General features: G+C 48.6%; 1 protein-coding gene across 1 annotated transcript in view; it reads right to left on the bottom strand.

Moving 5' to 3' along the window:
- The window catches only part of LOC308547990 (paired immunoglobulin-like receptor B), a 29,795-nt gene extending 15,510 nt beyond the window's left edge, over nt 1-14,285 (bottom strand). The window contains exons 1-10 of the mRNA XM_081119011.1: nt 14,196-14,285; nt 14,024-14,059; nt 13,555-13,839; nt 13,110-13,412; nt 12,766-12,816; nt 11,209-11,325; nt 9,895-9,937; nt 9,752-9,804; nt 9,488-9,540; nt 7,412-7,557 (exon numbers count right to left, since the gene is read on the bottom strand). Of these exons, the coding sequence (XP_080975137.1) occupies nt 7,412-7,557; nt 9,488-9,540; nt 9,752-9,804; nt 9,895-9,937; nt 11,209-11,325; nt 12,766-12,816; nt 13,110-13,412; nt 13,555-13,839; nt 14,024-14,059; nt 14,196-14,229 (1,121 nt within the window). The 5' untranslated portion in view covers nt 14,230-14,285. The remainder of the gene's footprint in view (nt 1-7,411; nt 7,558-9,487; nt 9,541-9,751; nt 9,805-9,894; nt 9,938-11,208; nt 11,326-12,765; nt 12,817-13,109; nt 13,413-13,554; nt 13,840-14,023; nt 14,060-14,195) is intronic.
- Nucleotides 14,286-16,476: the final 2,191 nt, after the last annotated feature.

Genomic DNA, 16,476 nt, shown 5'->3' with positions numbered 1-16,476 from the left:
ACTTGAAGTTATTCCAGAGGCTCCTTACATTCTCTTCATATTTTTGGATTCTTTTTGCTGTTACTGTACTGTACTGTACTGTTAATTCCCTGTAAATTCTTCATTTCAGTTGATGTATCCTTCATTTCTGACTGTCATTTTTATGTCATTGATGTTCTCTTAAGTTCCTTGAAGTTCTTACTAAGTTTCGTGAAATTCTCAGTAAGTTCCTTGAAGTTCTCACTAAGTTTCTTGAAGTTCTCAGTAAGTTCATTGAGCATCCTTATAACCACTGTTTTGAACTCTGTGTCTGGTAGTTTTCTTGCTTCCATTTCCTTTAGTTCTTTTTCTAGAGAGTTCTGTTCTTTCATTTGTGACATGTTCCTTTGTCTTTGCATTTTGGCTGCTTCCCTGTGTTTGTTTGTATTACGTAGAGCTGCTATCTCCTGGACTTAGTAGAATGTCCTTGTGTAGTAGGTTTTCTGTAGGGCCCAGTGGCTCAGGCTTTCCAGTCACCTGAGCTGGGCACTCCAGGTTCTCTCCTGTGTGAGCTGTGTGCACTGTCCTGTTGTAGTTGAGCCTTGGTTGATGTTGGCATCACTGGGAGGGATTGACTCCCTTATCCAATCAATATCAAGGATTGGCTGCAACTACAACAGAAGAGCTGTGTGCAGGAGCTAACCCTATGGAGCAGGATTTGCTTCAGTGGGGCTTTGGTGCTCACTGAGACTGCCTCTTGAGTGTGTCACTCTTGGATGTGGTAGGGTTGTAATCTGGCATGGCCTGAAGCGACTCTGGGGCCTCCTGGGAGGTGCAAAGTCAGCCACTGCTTGTACCCTGCTTGGGGCCACCCAGCATGAGCTACAGAGCAATCTGCAGATGACTGTTACTATGTTGGGCTTGAAGGTGCCCAGGAGAGGCCAAGCTGTGAACCAAGGTGGGATGCTGCTAGTGCCAGGCCCCTTATTGAGAGGTACTGGGCACACTGAGGCCAGATGCTGCTTGTTTGAGAGATTTTAGCAGTCTGAATCATGAGGCAAGAGAGGCTAGTTGTATGGAGAGCCACTGGAAATGGCTTGGATGAATCTGCAAGTAGGGAGGGCCAGGGTCTCAGGAAATCACCAGGGCAGGGTGAACAGTGTGAGCCAGGTTGATAGAGGCTCAGATATGGCACCTGCCTGTTGGCCCTGTGGCAAGGAGAGTTCAGCAATTGGAAAAAATGGCCTCTGGCCTCTCAACCAATGAACCTCCACCAAGAGCTTCTCCCCATCCTCAAGATAATGAAGTTTCCCCTTGGATTGTAGCTTCCCACCCCCTCCTTGCATTTCTTGCCCATAAATACAGCTTCCCCAAATCCTCACATAACTCACCAGCAGCTTGCTACAGTTTGCATGTCCTGAATTGCAATTCCTCTGCTGTTCCCAAATAAACCAAACTTTTGGTCATTGGAGCTTGCCTCAGTTTTCCTCTTATGTTTAAGTTGATACTAGAGAAGTCTGTGGGATCTGTAGTGGTGTCTCATTTCATTACTAATATGGGTTCTTGGTGCTGTATCTCTGTTTCTTGTTCAGTGTTGCTGGATTTCATACAGTTTAAGAATATTCAAAATAAATATTTTTGGACAGATTGCTTGTGTCTCTGCAAATTCATATGCTGAAGCCCTAACCCCCAGTGTGACTGTATTTGGAAGTGGGGCCTCTAAGAAAGTAGGTCAAATAAGGTTATAAGGGTGGGGTCCTGATTTGATAAGATCAGTGTCCTTAATAAGAATAGAAACCGGATAGCTCATTCTGCTTCTCTCCATGTTCTCACACCAAGGAAAGGCCATGTAACAACACACAGAGAAGGGGCCATCTGCAAGCCCAGGCAGAAATCCTACCAGACGCTCACCCTTTTGGCTCCTTGACCTGGGGCTTCCATTCTCCAGAACTGTAAACAAATAAATTTCTGTTGCTTAAACCACTCAGTCTATGATATTTTGTTATAGGAGCCTGAGCAGAATAATATAAAATTTGGTACCAAGACCTGGAAGCAGCTTTGGAAGTGGTAATGGGAAGAGGCTGGAAGAGTCTTAATGTGGATGCTGAAAAAAGTCTAGGTACTGTGAATGGACTGCTGGTGGATGCATGGACGTTAATGGTGATTCTGGTGAGGGCTCAAAAAGAAAAGAGAAGACGTGGAGATAAAGCTTCCACCTTCTGCATGATGAATGGTGAACAGAATGTTGGGACAAATATGAATGGTAATATCCATTTCAGATATTACCCTCAGATGGAAATGATAAATATAGTATTAGACCATGAATAAAAGGTGATCTTTTTTATAAAGTGGTAAAGAGCTTGGATGAATTATATCTTCTAATGTTTCTAGACTATAGAATTTGGGAGCCATAAAATTGCATATTTAGCTGAAGAGATTCGTAAGCAAAATGTTGACATTTGACCTGGGTCCTCCTGAATGCTGATAGTAACTTTCAAAAGGAGAGAGAATAACTGAAGAAGGAACTGTTAAGCAAATGGACCCAGAACTTAATGACTTGGAAAATTCTTGGCTGCTCATATTGCTACAAATGAGAGTGGGTTTGGGAGAGATCAGCCACAGGTGGGGATGGACTATCAGTGGGTAAAGAGGTGATGGGATTGTAGGGGCAGAAACACTGCTCAGATACTACAGGCTGAGATGATACAGTTATTGGTCTGCAAACGTGTGCTATTGTGGCAGGATAGTAAGGAACTAGGGAAATTCCTTGACAAGTGGAATAAGGGAAACTGACACAAAATAATTAAACAAGGCCAAACGATTTGAGCAACTTACCAGCTAATGAATTACAAGGTCTTAGTTCCCTAACCAAGGACACTTAGGAGCAGATAGTTTACACATTCCAGACCATCGTGGGACAGACCTGCCTGGGTCTCTCTTCAGTGATGTTTTTTAAAAATGAAACTAGCCAGAAAATAACCTCTGGCCCCCCTATACACACATTTTGATGAATCAACATATTGAAGGACACATCTGAAAAGCTAATGAATATTCTGTTAAGACCCTCCCCAGAGACCTCCCCCAGGATTCCACCTGCCAAAGAGATAAAAAGCCTCAAGACAAAGGACCCACTGTGTGCTCTTGCTAGAGTATGCCTATGCCTTGTATCTCTGCTGTTTTTCTCCTAAACTCTGAGGGACCCCAGGAGACTTGCAACCAGGGGAGCAGTGGGCAGCAGCAGCTCATCCCAGACTTATTCCCTGAGCCTGTCTCCAATGCCCCCTTTTTCTCTGACTTTCTCTCTCCTGTTCCTTCTTCTACCTTAAGCCCTTTCTTTGTTTCACTGTCTCCAGCTTTAATAAACTTACTCTCAAAAATCACTTGGATTCATACTGTGAAATTTTTCCTACATGAAGTTAATAACCCACACACTACCGGCGGGCTCAAGGTAGACCCGCTCTGGGCACAGGCCCCATTCAGTAAACACTGTTATTATTCAAGAAAAGGGATAGAACAAGCTGGCTGTGCAGAAAACAGCTGTACCCGCCACCTCCGGCAACCACATCAAAATTACGACTAAAATACAGAACCACCATCACTCGGAACCTCCTGAAATCTGGCTGCACAGAAGCCCTACAACCAGGGAACTGAAGCAGCACCGAGAGCGGGAGGAGGGGCGGAGACGCGGGCGGATCGGGGCTGGATGGGAGACTCACAGCAGGCCCACACCTGGTGCTGTGGTTTAAACCTGCACCAGGGAATCTTGGCAGTGGTTTCCAGGAGGAGCAAGGGGTCCCAGCCCCACGATGCCTCCTTTGGTGAGTCTTCCCCACACACAGCCCGCAGGCAGGTGCCATATTTGAATCCCCAGCACCTGACTCACACCTTTGGCCGCGCCCCATGATTCCTGGAGGCCCCGCCCCTCCCCACCTGCGGCTCATCCAGGCCATTTCCAGGGGCTTTTCTATGCAAGTGGCCTCTGGAGCCTCATGCTTAGGACTTTCCTAAAATCTCTCAGACAAGCAGCAGCTGCCCCATATGCTTGATAAGCGGCCCCAGGCCTGGCACTAGTGGCAGCTGCACTGGCTCATAACTTGGCCTCTCCTGGGCACCTCTAAGCCCAGCACAAGTAGCAGCCAACTATGGTTTGCTGTGTAGCTCATGCTGGGTGGTCCTGGGCAAGGCACTGGCAGAGGCTGACTTTGCACCTCCTGGGAGGCCCCAGAGACAGTGCACCTGGGGGTCAGACTCAACCATGCTGGGTTACAACCCTACCACATCCACAAATGACACTCAAGGGGCGCACTCGGTGAACACCAAAGCTTCACTGAAGTAAATCCTGCTCCATAGAGGTGTCTCTAATACAGCAGTTCTTTGGCTGGAGTTGCAGCTGGTCCTCACAGCTGATTGGTCTGAGGGTCAATTCCTCCCAGTGAGGCCAACAGCAACCAAGGCTCAACTACAACAGGTCAGTGCACACAGCCCACACAGGGGAGCACCTAGAAGGCCCAGCTCAGGTGACTGGGGAGGCTGAGCCATTGGCCCTACAGGACACCTACTACACAAAGCCACTCTACAAATTCCAGGAGACACAGCGGCTCTACCTAATACATAGAAACAAACACCTGGAAGCAGCCAATATGTGGAGGCAAAGAAACATGTCACAAAGGAAAGAACAGAAGAAATCTCTAGAAGAGGAACTAAATGAAATGGATCCAAGCGAGCTAACAGATACAGGGTTCAGAATTTTGTTTATAAGGATGCTCAAGCCTATTAATAAGAGTATTATGAAAACAATTGAGAAAATTGATGATATAATAAAGTACAATATGAAATGAAGGTTACATGAACTGAAATGAAGAATATTTTACAGGGAATCAACAGCAGAGTAGAGAATGCTGAGAGTTGAATCAGCAATTTGGAACACGAGGAAACAAAAAACACCCAGCCATAAGAGCAAAATGAAAAAGAATCCAGAAATATGAAGATAGTATAAGGAGCCTCTGGGACAACTTAAAGCAGCCCAACATTCGTATTATTGGGGTGCCAGAAGTGGAAGGAGGATACCAAGAAACTGAAAATCTAATTTGAAAAATAATTACAGAAAAATAATTATAGAAAACTTCCCCTACCTGGGGAAAGAAATAGACTTACAAGTCCAGGAAGCACAGAAGGTCCCAAACAAGAGGACCCCAAAGAGGTCCACAGCAAGACACATCATAATTAAAATGCCAAAGGTTAAAGACAAAGAGAGACTTAAAAGCAGCAAGAGAAAAGCAGTTAGTTCCCTACAAGGGAGCACCCATATGACTGTGAGCTGATTTCTCAACAGAAACTTTGCAGGCCAGGAGGGAGTGGCAAGAAATGTTCAAAGTGATGAAAAACATGGAACCACAACCAAGATTGCTCTACCCAGCAAAGCTATCATTTAGAATTGAAGGTCAGGTAAAGAGCTTCACAGATAAGAAAAAGCTAAAGGAGTTCACCACCACCAGACCAGCACTACAGGAAATGTTGAAGGATCTTCTCTAAGAAGAAGCTAATGAACAAAAGAATCTGATGAACTAAATAGATCCAGAGACATTGACGCAGGCAACAGACGATCATATTTCAGAGGGAAGAGGGAAGGGGGGTGGAGGGTGGGAAGAGATTAACCAAAGAAGTTATATGCATATATCCATAACCCATGGACACAGTTAATAGCAGGGTGAAGGCCTGGGGAGGGGATGAGAGTGAGGTGGAGGGGGTCAATTGGAGGGAAAAAATGGGACACCTGTAATACTTTCAACAATAAAAGTAAATAAATAAATAAATAAATAAATAAATAAATAAATAAATAAATAAGAAAGAATGACCCCAAAGGCAATTCAGAGATGATCAGGGCTGCCCCACTGACTTCAAAGTTAGACTCACCTCCTTGGTTTCAAGAGGGCAGATGGACTCCACTCAAAGCTTTGAGAATGGGATCTCCACAGGGAGATGAAGGTGCCATGACACCCACCTGAGCCACAGAGGGGACGCTGCCGCCCCAGAGGGACTGGAGGGCAGAATATTGAATCTAACCACTGTGCTGTACACCTGAAACTAATATAAACTACTATTGAATGTAAACTGTAACTGAAAATTAAAATAAAAAAACAAAACAAAACTCAAGAGACCAAAAAAGGGCTAATGAACGTTGCCTTGCTGGATGTTGAATGTGCTTGGACTCCGTCGCCCCGTCTTTCCAATTTTTCCCTTTTGGAATAGGTATATCACATCTATGCCTGCCACAGCATTGCATTTTGGAACTTGTCTGGGCCACAGGCTCATGACTGCAGAGGAATTCTGCCTTAAAATGAGTCCTATCCTGAGTCTCACCCATGTCTGATGTAGACAATAGGTAGATGAGACTTTGAACTTTAGACTTGATAGCTGATGCTGGAATGAGCGGAGATTCTGGGTACTGTAGAGCTGAAATGAATGCACTTTGCATGGGAGGACATGAATTTGGGGGGCTCAGGGATGGAATGTTGTGGACTGAATGTTTATGTCCCACCCCCTCTCAAAATTCATGGTAAACCCCTTAACCCCCTGTGTGGCTGTATATGGAGATGGTGTCTCTGAGGAAGTAATTAAGGTTAAAGGAGATCATAAGGGTGGGGCCCTGATCAGATAGGTTAGTGCCCTTAAAAGAAGAGACACCAGAGCTCTCTCTCTCCCCCTCATGAACACACCAAGGAAAGGCCATGTAAGCAGAAGCAAGAAGGAGGCCAACCATAACCCAAGGAGAGAGGCCTTAGAGGACACCAACCCTGCTGATACTTTGATCTCAGACTTTCAGCCTCCAGAATGATGAGAGGATAGATTTTGGTTGTTTAAACTGCCCAGTCTGTGGTCCTTTATTATGGCAGCCTGGACAGGCCAACACAATTGATTTTTTCTCTTTTTTTATTCTTTCCATATAAATACATGTTCTTATCATTTTTATATCCTTTTACCCACTGCCATGGGATTAATTTGTTATTCTTTGTCTGACTTCTTTAGATGCTCATGTAAGTGGTTGAATGTCAGGCTTTCTTCTCTTTCTAATAATTCCGTTGAGGCGCTTAATTTTCCCATTTGATGAGAATAGGAAAATTAACATTTGCATTACCATTCAAGTAAGAATATGAGTTGATATATATGATTCACATGATCTTTTAAGTAAAAACAGTTTTATCTTCATTTGTGATTTTCTTCTTTCAGTTGTTGGTTATGTAGAAGTATATTGCTCTATTTCTAAAAATACAGAGTTCATATTTATCTTCTGCAGAATTAGGTGACTTCTAAGGTCTCATAATATCCTGCTTGTTTACAAGACATCCTCAGGCTTGGGGTCAGTAGCTGAGTGTCCATGGGAGCAGCTCCTGTGCCTCCCAGGATCCCTGCAGGCCCCCTCCCCGGGAATGTGGGATCTGGGTCCTTCCTGGGCTAGTGTGTGGCCAGAGCAGCATACACGCTGGGCTCATTCGGGGTTTCCTCTGATGGGGAGGTAGGGGGTGCAGTTGTCTCTCGTTTGAGGGTCAAGTGGTTCAGCTGGGCATAGGTCACCTCCTGGGGGTCCTCAGAAGGAGTATCCTGGAGGGAGTAGAGTGAGAGGCAAGTGTATTATTGGCCTGGGAGCAAAAAGGGTCCACCTGACTGCCCCTCTGCCTGTCCTCTCTGTCTGTCCTTTGTGTCCAGCAATTACTGTGACAAAATAAAAAGCAGGGTGGCCTGAGCCTTGAGTGGTCCCCCTGGGTGTACTTCACTCCCTGGGGGTCTTTGTCATCAGGGCTCTGCTGGGGGAAGACAGGAGGGGACGGGACTTCTCTCCTTGTTCCACTTGTCCCTCTTCTGATAAGTTTCCAACCAGAGAGTTGATTTTAAAACATTCATAAGATCACACAAATTCCTTTCTCAGATACATTGTCATTCATGTTTATATCATCCCGTCTATTCCAGAGCCCCAGAGGGCCTGGAGGGCAGAACATCAAGTCAAGGAGGTCATTCTGGAGACCTAAGGTCTAATGGACACTGCCTTGCTGCATGTTGAATGTGCTTCAAACCCATCTGATTTCTAATAAGTATTTGTTGACTCATTGGATAAATAAATGAACTAATGAGTGAGAAACTTGGCACCTTGAAAGACCTTCATTTAGGCTTTGATTTACTCACTTTACCCAATATACATACATATATATTTATATTGCCCACACATACATAGAGGGTGTATATAGTCTGTAAGTGCTAATAGTGTACACATCTGTCTATTCTCTTATCTATTTATCTATTTAGAGAGACAAAGACAGGAAGAGCAACATAGAGACTCAGAGAAACAGGGCACTTGTCAAAGGGCCAAGAAGAAGACAGATAAGGGCCCTGCCCTCAGGGAATTCATGGTCCCTGGGTTGGGAACAGATAGCAAACAAGGAACAAGGTCATGTGGGATGGTGATGCATGTTAGGGAGAAAATGAAATAGTGATTCCGTAGAGAGTGAGGAAAGGCATGTGAAGGACTGACTCTAGTTATGACAGTGTTCCTCCGATCAGAAGAATGCACATATTTCACAGATGAATGCTCCTGTCTTAGGCTGTCCTTGGAGTGCAGGAGGTTTAGCAGCATCCCTGGCCAGCGGATGCCATTGGAACCCCTCCCAGCTATGAAAAACAAAATGTCCCTAGATATTGGTGTGGGGACAAAAGAGAGGGAAAAAAATGAGAAAGACTTCTGGGTTTTGGTGGGTGAGGGACTAGTGAACAGTGAGGCAGAAACAGCTCCCTGGGGGAGATTTCAAAGTTGTACGTGTGACGTTAAAATGCCTGATGGACACACAATAGAGCTGGCTCTCAGGTATTTGGGTGTTTGAAGCTGGTGCTCAAACAAGAGGTCAGAACTGGAAATAGCTGTGGAATCATGAGCATAGAGAGGGTCCAGCTATATCTGGGACTAAGTAAATTCTGCAGCATAAAATACAGAGCTGTCTCAAGGTGAGGTTAGCAAGACAGCTGGTGGGCTTCCTATGGGAGTAGGTGCCAAATGCCACCTGTTACACCCAAAGCATGTTATCATGCAGGTCCAGTGCATCTAAGCCCACAAGACTGGAAGAAAGCGAGAACACGGGAAAAAAAGGAAGGCAGAGGGTCCTAGAGCGTGGTCTGGCTACTCTACAGGGGGGCTTTGTGTGAATAAGGAAAGGCATGCTGGTCAGATACCACCAGTAGTCTCTATCTTTACTGTGCAGTGCACAAACTATACAACTGTCCATGGCAGGACCACCATTATGAGATATGGACAACCCAGAATCAAAGGGACCCACGTAAGGGAACCAAGAATGAGAGGCCCAAGTGGTATCAGAAAAGCCCACTGAGAAGTGGTGTTCCAGCAGCCTGCACATATCTCTTTCAGGAGGACAAGCAAAGTCAGATGCTGCTGAGAACTGAGTGACAGAAGGAAGGAGAAGTGCCCCATGAATTTAGCTTATTAACAAGTCTGTGCTGGGTGCCCTGGACAGGGTAGGGGTCTTACCTGACTGTTCATCTCTTTTTCCTCCTCAGGTTGGGATTCTCTTACAGAAGCATCTAGAGAATGAGAAGATTCTATCTCATGCAAGATTCCTGAAGTCCCTGATCCCACACACCCCTCCCAATTTAGGTGGGCAGACCAAGGCTCATTGAGAGGCAGGGATGTGCCTGGAACCACACAAATTTGAGACTTCCATGCTTCTTCACCCCTAAGCCTAGCAGCCTTCCCAAGCACTCCTCCTGCCCTTGTATCCCACCAGAACCTTACCTCCTCCAGAATTACACTGGTTCTGCTCCTGGACATTGGTCATGGAGCTGGAGCTGAGGGAGGAGAGCAGGAGCATTAGGCAGTGGTGAAGGAGCTACAGGTGGAGGTGGGAGGTCTAGGGACGGTTTGGGGGAAAAAATTACCTTTTCTGTAGTGCTCTGGTCTTAGCTTCAAGGTCTGAAGCACCTGCACAAAGTTGGAAGTTAGCTTCTAAACTACCCAAGAACCCAGCCCTCAGGGCTGCATTAAGATCTCAGAAGCTATAATTTCATAAGCAAAATTAAACAGTTGTGCTCAAAACCTGTATGGTTGATTTAAATAAATTTTTATGAACCTGAAAGAACATTTTTGACAGTCTAAGTCTGTTCTTATTACATCTCTTCAGTTTCATAGAGGATGGTATTTAGAAGCCAAGATCTGGATGACAGGTGTGCTTTTATATATATTTAATTAGGTCATACTATAAGAGAGAATGAAAAGAATATAATCTTTATGCAATATAGTACTAACCATAATTAAATGTACTAACTAATAAACTAGCAAGCCTGTTAGAACAAAAACAGGAACAACATTTTTTTTTCTAACAACTTCTATTTTAGCACATTGCAGGAACCAGCAGCAGTTCCAGTTTCTGTCCAGAGCAGACCGACTGCAGGAACCTGGCTGATCTGAAGGCTGATTCAGCATGCTGCCACCAAGATCTTTGTCAGCACCAGCAAGAACACTGCTTGTACAGCCCCACTTCCCTTCCCTCTCCGTATAGAAGCCACTGGCTTGACCAGAGAGGTTAAGATGTTTTTTTAGGACAGGAGTCTGCCACCTTCTAGGGTCACATGCACCTTAACAAACTTCTTTCCTTCTCCCCAGCACCTGTCTCACCTGTCTCAGCTTTCGTCGAGGCAGGCAGCTGAACTTGCATTCAGTAAAAATGCTGACATTTTCAATTCCAATGGAACATCTCAGTGTTTTCTAGCCAACTGCCTTTGCACATTTTAAAATTCTTCACAGGCATTTAACCCCATATATTTACATATTCCCTCAAAGCAATGAAACTCCCAACCACTTCAACCCCCACCCCCAATTCTCACCACCATGCCCACTCCGCACTGCTCTGGACTTCAGGATGACAATGACACCTTATTGCTCCCCCTCCCCATCACCAGCATGGTCCCTCAGGTTCTGGGTGCACCCCTGCTACCCCCACACAGGACCGACCCCTCCTGTCACAACTGTGTTTACATGGGAATCTCAGATCTCTGCCTCCAAAAGATTATCAATGGAAACTGGGGTAGAAAGAGCTTTCTAGAAATTTTTGATTGTTTAATAAGGAGAAATTTCAGAACTGAACTTTTTTTGGGGTGCCATATTTTGGCTGGTGCCCTAGGAAGCCACTTCATATGTCTTTAGAGGAAGGTCACCCCTCTCAGGTAGACCAGGTCTCCCCATCTTCTACTCACCTGATTTGCTGCATTTATTCAGATGCTTGAGGAGGAAGAAGAGGAAGAGGAGGAGGGAGAGCAGCAGGATGAAGGTCACGGACACCCCGATCAGAATTTTCTCGTACTTTTGAAAACCTTGGACACAATGACATCACAAATGAGCCAATGATGCCACTTAATCGAGCACCTACAGTGCGCCAGGCACGTTTTGGGGTCTGTGAATTAATCACTTCTAAGCCTCATAACAATCAAGCAACATGTGAATGCCAATCCCACCTCCACTCATTTCACAAACGAGGAAACCGAGGCTCAGAGAGATAAATTGGATGCCCCAGGCCACCTGGCCTGGAAGTGGCAGAGCTGGGATGTGAACCCAGGACTGTTCTGCTCTTGTTGCCCCACCAGACAGACACCAGCTTCTAGCTCAGGGGGCTGCTTCTCTGATTGGAGTGGCCTGTCCCCTGCTCCTCCTGTGCTCTAGCCCTGCCCTTTAGCTAGACTTCAATGCACCTCCCCAGCCATTCCCACTCACCAACCCATCTGAGCTTAGGGGGACCTAAATGGGACAGCTCGTAGCCAGGGTCTGTGTGGGATGGACTCTGTGTCCTCCCCAATCTCTACGTCCAGCCAAGATCTGTCCTCTGTCCTGCAGACCCCACACTCCCACGAAGGACCTGCCAGAACTTTTCCAAGTGTGTATCTGGGAGGGGACATGAGGATGGATCTGCCGTTTCCTGAGCACTGGATGGGCCCACCCCACGCCGAGAGCTTCTATTTCTGGGGTCTCCCCCGAATCTCTTAGCAAACCCATGAGGGAGATGGTAGGAGACACTTTTCACAGACAATGAATCTGGGACTCAGAGAGGGGATGTGGCTTGTCCGAGGCCCCACAGCTGGGAGGCAGCAGAGCTGGAATTCACATCCCTTAGAGCCTGGTCTCCAAGCTCTTGTTTATATTTGATTTTTATGTTTTTCCTTCTATAAGAACAGGCTGAGCACCACAGGCTGATGGGAAAGCACTGGAGATGCCACCCCTGTCATTGCCCTGTTCACCTCGAACACCCAACATTGACTGCTCTTCATTTCTGCAGACCAGGGCGGCACCTGCAGGGCCAGAGCTGAGAAGGCCTTTGGGATCTGAGCCAGGTTCTCCTCTATCGCACGGGGTGATGGTGGTGGTGGTGGGGGGGGGGGAACGGGGGACTGAGGTTTAGATGGAAAGGGACTGGCCCAAAATCACCTTCCCAGGGAGCACTGTGACCCCGCCCCAAACATTGGATCCCACCATAAGCCAAGGATGGAGAAGTGAGAGCTGGCTCCTGCCTCCTCCCCATTTAAACCCAGCCACTCCTCCCTAAGCTGAGCCCCCATATCTCCCCATTTTGACTGCACGTCCATCATTTACCAGCCTCAGAACCCCTGGCATCCTGTGATCCCCCCCCAGCACCTCTGCTCATCTCCCAGCCCCCAGGAGACAAGCTCATCCCTGAGGGGGCATTAGAGTCTCTGAGAGACTCTCAGAGCTGCCCTGAGGTGCTCTGTGCTCCCTCTGAGCAAAGAGCCCCAGTGACTCACCAACTGTGGAGCTGAGCCCTGGGGGTGCGGCACTGGGGTCCCCAGAGGGTCCTGGGAAAAGAACAAAAAATGGTGAGAGCCTGGAGCCCCCCACAGAGACCCTATATTTGTTCATACTCTTCTGCCCTGTGGCCCCCACAAGGCCATCACTCCGCACGCCTGGAAAATTCTGCTGAAGGGCACGTGCAGTGGGCAGGGGTGGGAGGGCCCTGCCCGTCTCCATCGCTCTGAGGGAAGATCCTTGCCTGCATGTCTCCCTCACTCCCACCCCGGACTGCGGTTCTCCTGGGAGGGCCCCTGAGCTGACCGTAGGAAGACAAATGAAATGGGTTTGGGCTCCTCACCTGAGACAAGAAGCTCCACAGTGTCACTGGGCTCTGACCACACCTGGGGTTTGTTCCTGTAACAGCCGTAGCATCTGAACGTCCACCTGTGGCTGGGGGTCACGGGGCCCACGGGGAACAGGGCCTGGAAATACCTACTGGGGTGCTGATGTGATTCCTGGGTCCAGGAGAGCCTGTGGTCTCCTTCCTTAGTCAGAATGAACCTGCCAAATCCCTCCCATGAGCCACACTGGAGGGTCACGTTCCCTCCTGAGGCCACCAAAGGGCTGGGCAGGGCCGAGAGGCTGGGTTTGCTGTAGGTTCCTGGGAGAGGAGGGGACAGCGTGTTAGATGGGGTCACACCTCCCTCACCCCCAGGCTTGGGCTGTGGGAGGGGGACACCCTGAGAGCAGCCCCCCTTCCTGAGGGCAGAGCCTGAGGCTGGGACCCCTGAGTGTCCTCTCACCTGTCACCACCAGCTCCAGGGGGTCACTGCGCTCTGACCATGTACTGGAGCTCAGGTAGTGACAGTCATATTTCCCTGCAGTGCTCTCTGTCATCTGTGTGATGGGGAACTTGGCCTTGTCCCCGGGATCCAGTGGCTTCTGTCTGTCCCAGAGCTCTGGGTTTCCTTCTTTATTCAGACGGTACTCCCGAGCCCCTCGGGTCCCCTCACACCAGATGGTCACAGGGCTCCCCTGGGGGATCACAGAGCCTGGCTCAGCCCAGAGGGTGGGCTTGGGAAGGGCCCCTGGAAGGAAATCAGGGGGTGGGTCAGAAAATATTCCCACCCCCAGTCCCCAGCTCTCAGTCCCAGGACCCTCCCAGAAACCCCTCATCAGTTAGCCCAGAACAGCTGTTATTCCCCAGCTTCCTGGGGGGTGGTCCCTTGTCCCCAGGGGAGTGGGATCTGGGACACCTGGGGACAGACTCACCTGCCTGCACTGGGGTCCTCAGGCCCACACTCAGCCCTGGAAGAGAGTTTCTGTGAGAGATCTGCCCTGATCCTGAGCAGAGGCCCCTCCCCGCGAGCCTCCTGAGTCCTGCGGTGTCCCGGCAGAGCAGGGTCCCTCCCAGCCCAGGGCCTCCCCTCCCTCAGAACCTCACCAAGGCAGAGCAGGGCCGCGAGGGTGGAGGTCATGGTGTCTCCTTGCTCTGGTCCCAGTTGTGCAGATGGAGGAGACCATGGTGCCCTCAGGACAGACACGCAGGGTGTGGCCACTAAGAAGCCGGCCTTCCCGGTCTCGTGGTTGTCACGTCAGCAGGCCCACAAGAAGGGGAACTGTGCCCTCCGGGAGCCTGGCTGTTGTTTCCATGATGCAGCAGGAAATAGGCCCCGGGGCCTCCTGAGACGTCCCTTCCAGGTGGGGTGGCCCAGGGCACGTCCTTCCCTGTCAGAGCCTCCCCCATGGGGCCCCGCACCCTCAGCCGGTCCACCAGCACCTCCCTGTGGGGTCCTCACCACCGTGTCATCTGGGCTCCGGAGAAGCTTCGGGAAGACGCGGGTCCCCGTGGCCTGCGGGGCTCAGACCAGCAGGGACACATTTACCCCGTCACTGTGCAGCTCAGGGCGCGTGTCCCTGTGACAATGAGCTCCGAGGGGAAACGGAAACATCAGGGAAGGAAAGCTGTCCCTTCTCCGGGTCCGGAGTGTGGACTCTGTGTCGCAGCCCCTCACAGGCTGGTATCTGGGTTTTTGTTGCTGTTTGGTTGGTTTTTTGGAACAGCACCCACCCTGCCTTCGGGGGAAACGTGTGACTCCTCCCTGCTCCGCGGCCCTGGGCCTCGGGCGGAGTTCTCTCGCTCATCCCATGGTCCTGCCTGTAGCTTAGGGCATTTCTATTTGCGTGAGAGGTTTTTGGGTGTTTTTAAAGAAAAATATGACCTTTAAGTAAATATACATCCGTCTTCCACTGCCCCTGTGACCTGGACAATCACATCTTATCTGTAGGGTGTCCCCCCGAAAATGTACACACCCACTTTGAATAACGATAAAGGCAGTGTTGACTCGAACACAGTGGAGCCTCAGTTCTCGAACTTCATAGGAAACGGAAGCGTTTTCCCATCAGAAAGAATGAAACCTGAGTGAATCCATCCCAGACCCCCAAGCGATTCCCTGTTTTAACCTTTCTTATATACACTACATGTCTAATGTGCTGCCTAATCTATAAATAAAAACGAAAAGGACATGGAATGTAAGTGAAAACCTCACAAAAAGAACATGAAACGTACAGTAAAAAAAAATGAAAATTGGATAATAAAAATAAGCAGCAACAAAAGCAAAAACACCCACAGACATATCCACAGCACAATGTCCTCAAATATCAACAGCAGTAAACTGACTCACACCTCCTTTGTCCTTCCCTCCTTTGTCCCCTGAGAGACAGGGGACGGATCGAGCAGGTGTCAGCTGAGAGGGTCGTCCAGCCGAGACGCTGACTGTGCAAGACAGAGATGTCCGGGAACCGAGGCGTAGCTGCACATTTCCTTTCCCAGACTGAACGGTCAGCGGTTAAAGCGTGTGCACGCTTTGGAGGGACACCCGGAGCTGTGTCTTCGCTTGGGCCATGCTGTCATGAGCTCCTCTCCTCAGATTGGCTGCAGGCGCCCTGGCCCCGGCTCGCGAGAGGGAACCAATCACTGTTAACTTTCGGGCCAGGTGAAGGCGCGAGGGGGTCGCGGTGTCAGACTCTACGGTGAAGATAAATGTTTGTTGCATGCACCTCGGAGCCCTTGTCCGCTTCGCAGACCAATAAATGCTACCGATAATATTTCTGAGAACAGGGTGTCCCCCCAAATGTATGCACACTCTAACAGCTGATAGCTCAATTTTGAAAATGAAATGTATTTGAATAAACACTGCCTTTATCCTTATTCAAAGTGTGTGTATACTTTTTTTTAGCGGGGGGCACCCGATATGTAGAAATAGTCATTTTTAGGAAAAGAGAAATGAAAGTTCCCCAAACACGAAACCACAAGAAAGAGCAGAGAGCAAAGCTGAGCAGCAGCCAGTGTCCAGGACCACCAAGGGGGCGTAGATTGGAGGCTCCCACTCATGTGGACACAGAGAGGGGCCCCAGGTCCTCACAGGAAGGGACGTCCGGGTTTCCAGTAGAAGCTGTGTGCCCCACCCTTGGGTCTGGGGCTGGGCTTTGGACTAGCTTTGCTCACTGACACCTCCCCCACTGTCAGCACTGAGTCACCTCCCTCATGTGTGTGAGAAACAGGTTTATTGCAGTTTTTGTGCGACATGAGTGTGTGTCCCACATGGGAGCATGAGGCCAGCTTTACCCATCCTCGCCTCACACAACTCTGAGCTGATGCTAGGTCTGAAAGAGGGGACGCTGAGGAGCAGGAGAAACTGCAATGATCCCCAACCCCCACACTG

Source organism: Miniopterus schreibersii, assembly GCF_964146895.1.
Source record: "Miniopterus schreibersii genome assembly, chromosome: 18".
In the NCBI taxonomy this organism is placed as follows: domain Eukaryota; kingdom Metazoa; phylum Chordata; class Mammalia; order Chiroptera; family Miniopteridae; genus Miniopterus; species Miniopterus schreibersii.
This window is presented reverse-complemented; position numbering and strand designations above follow the sequence as displayed.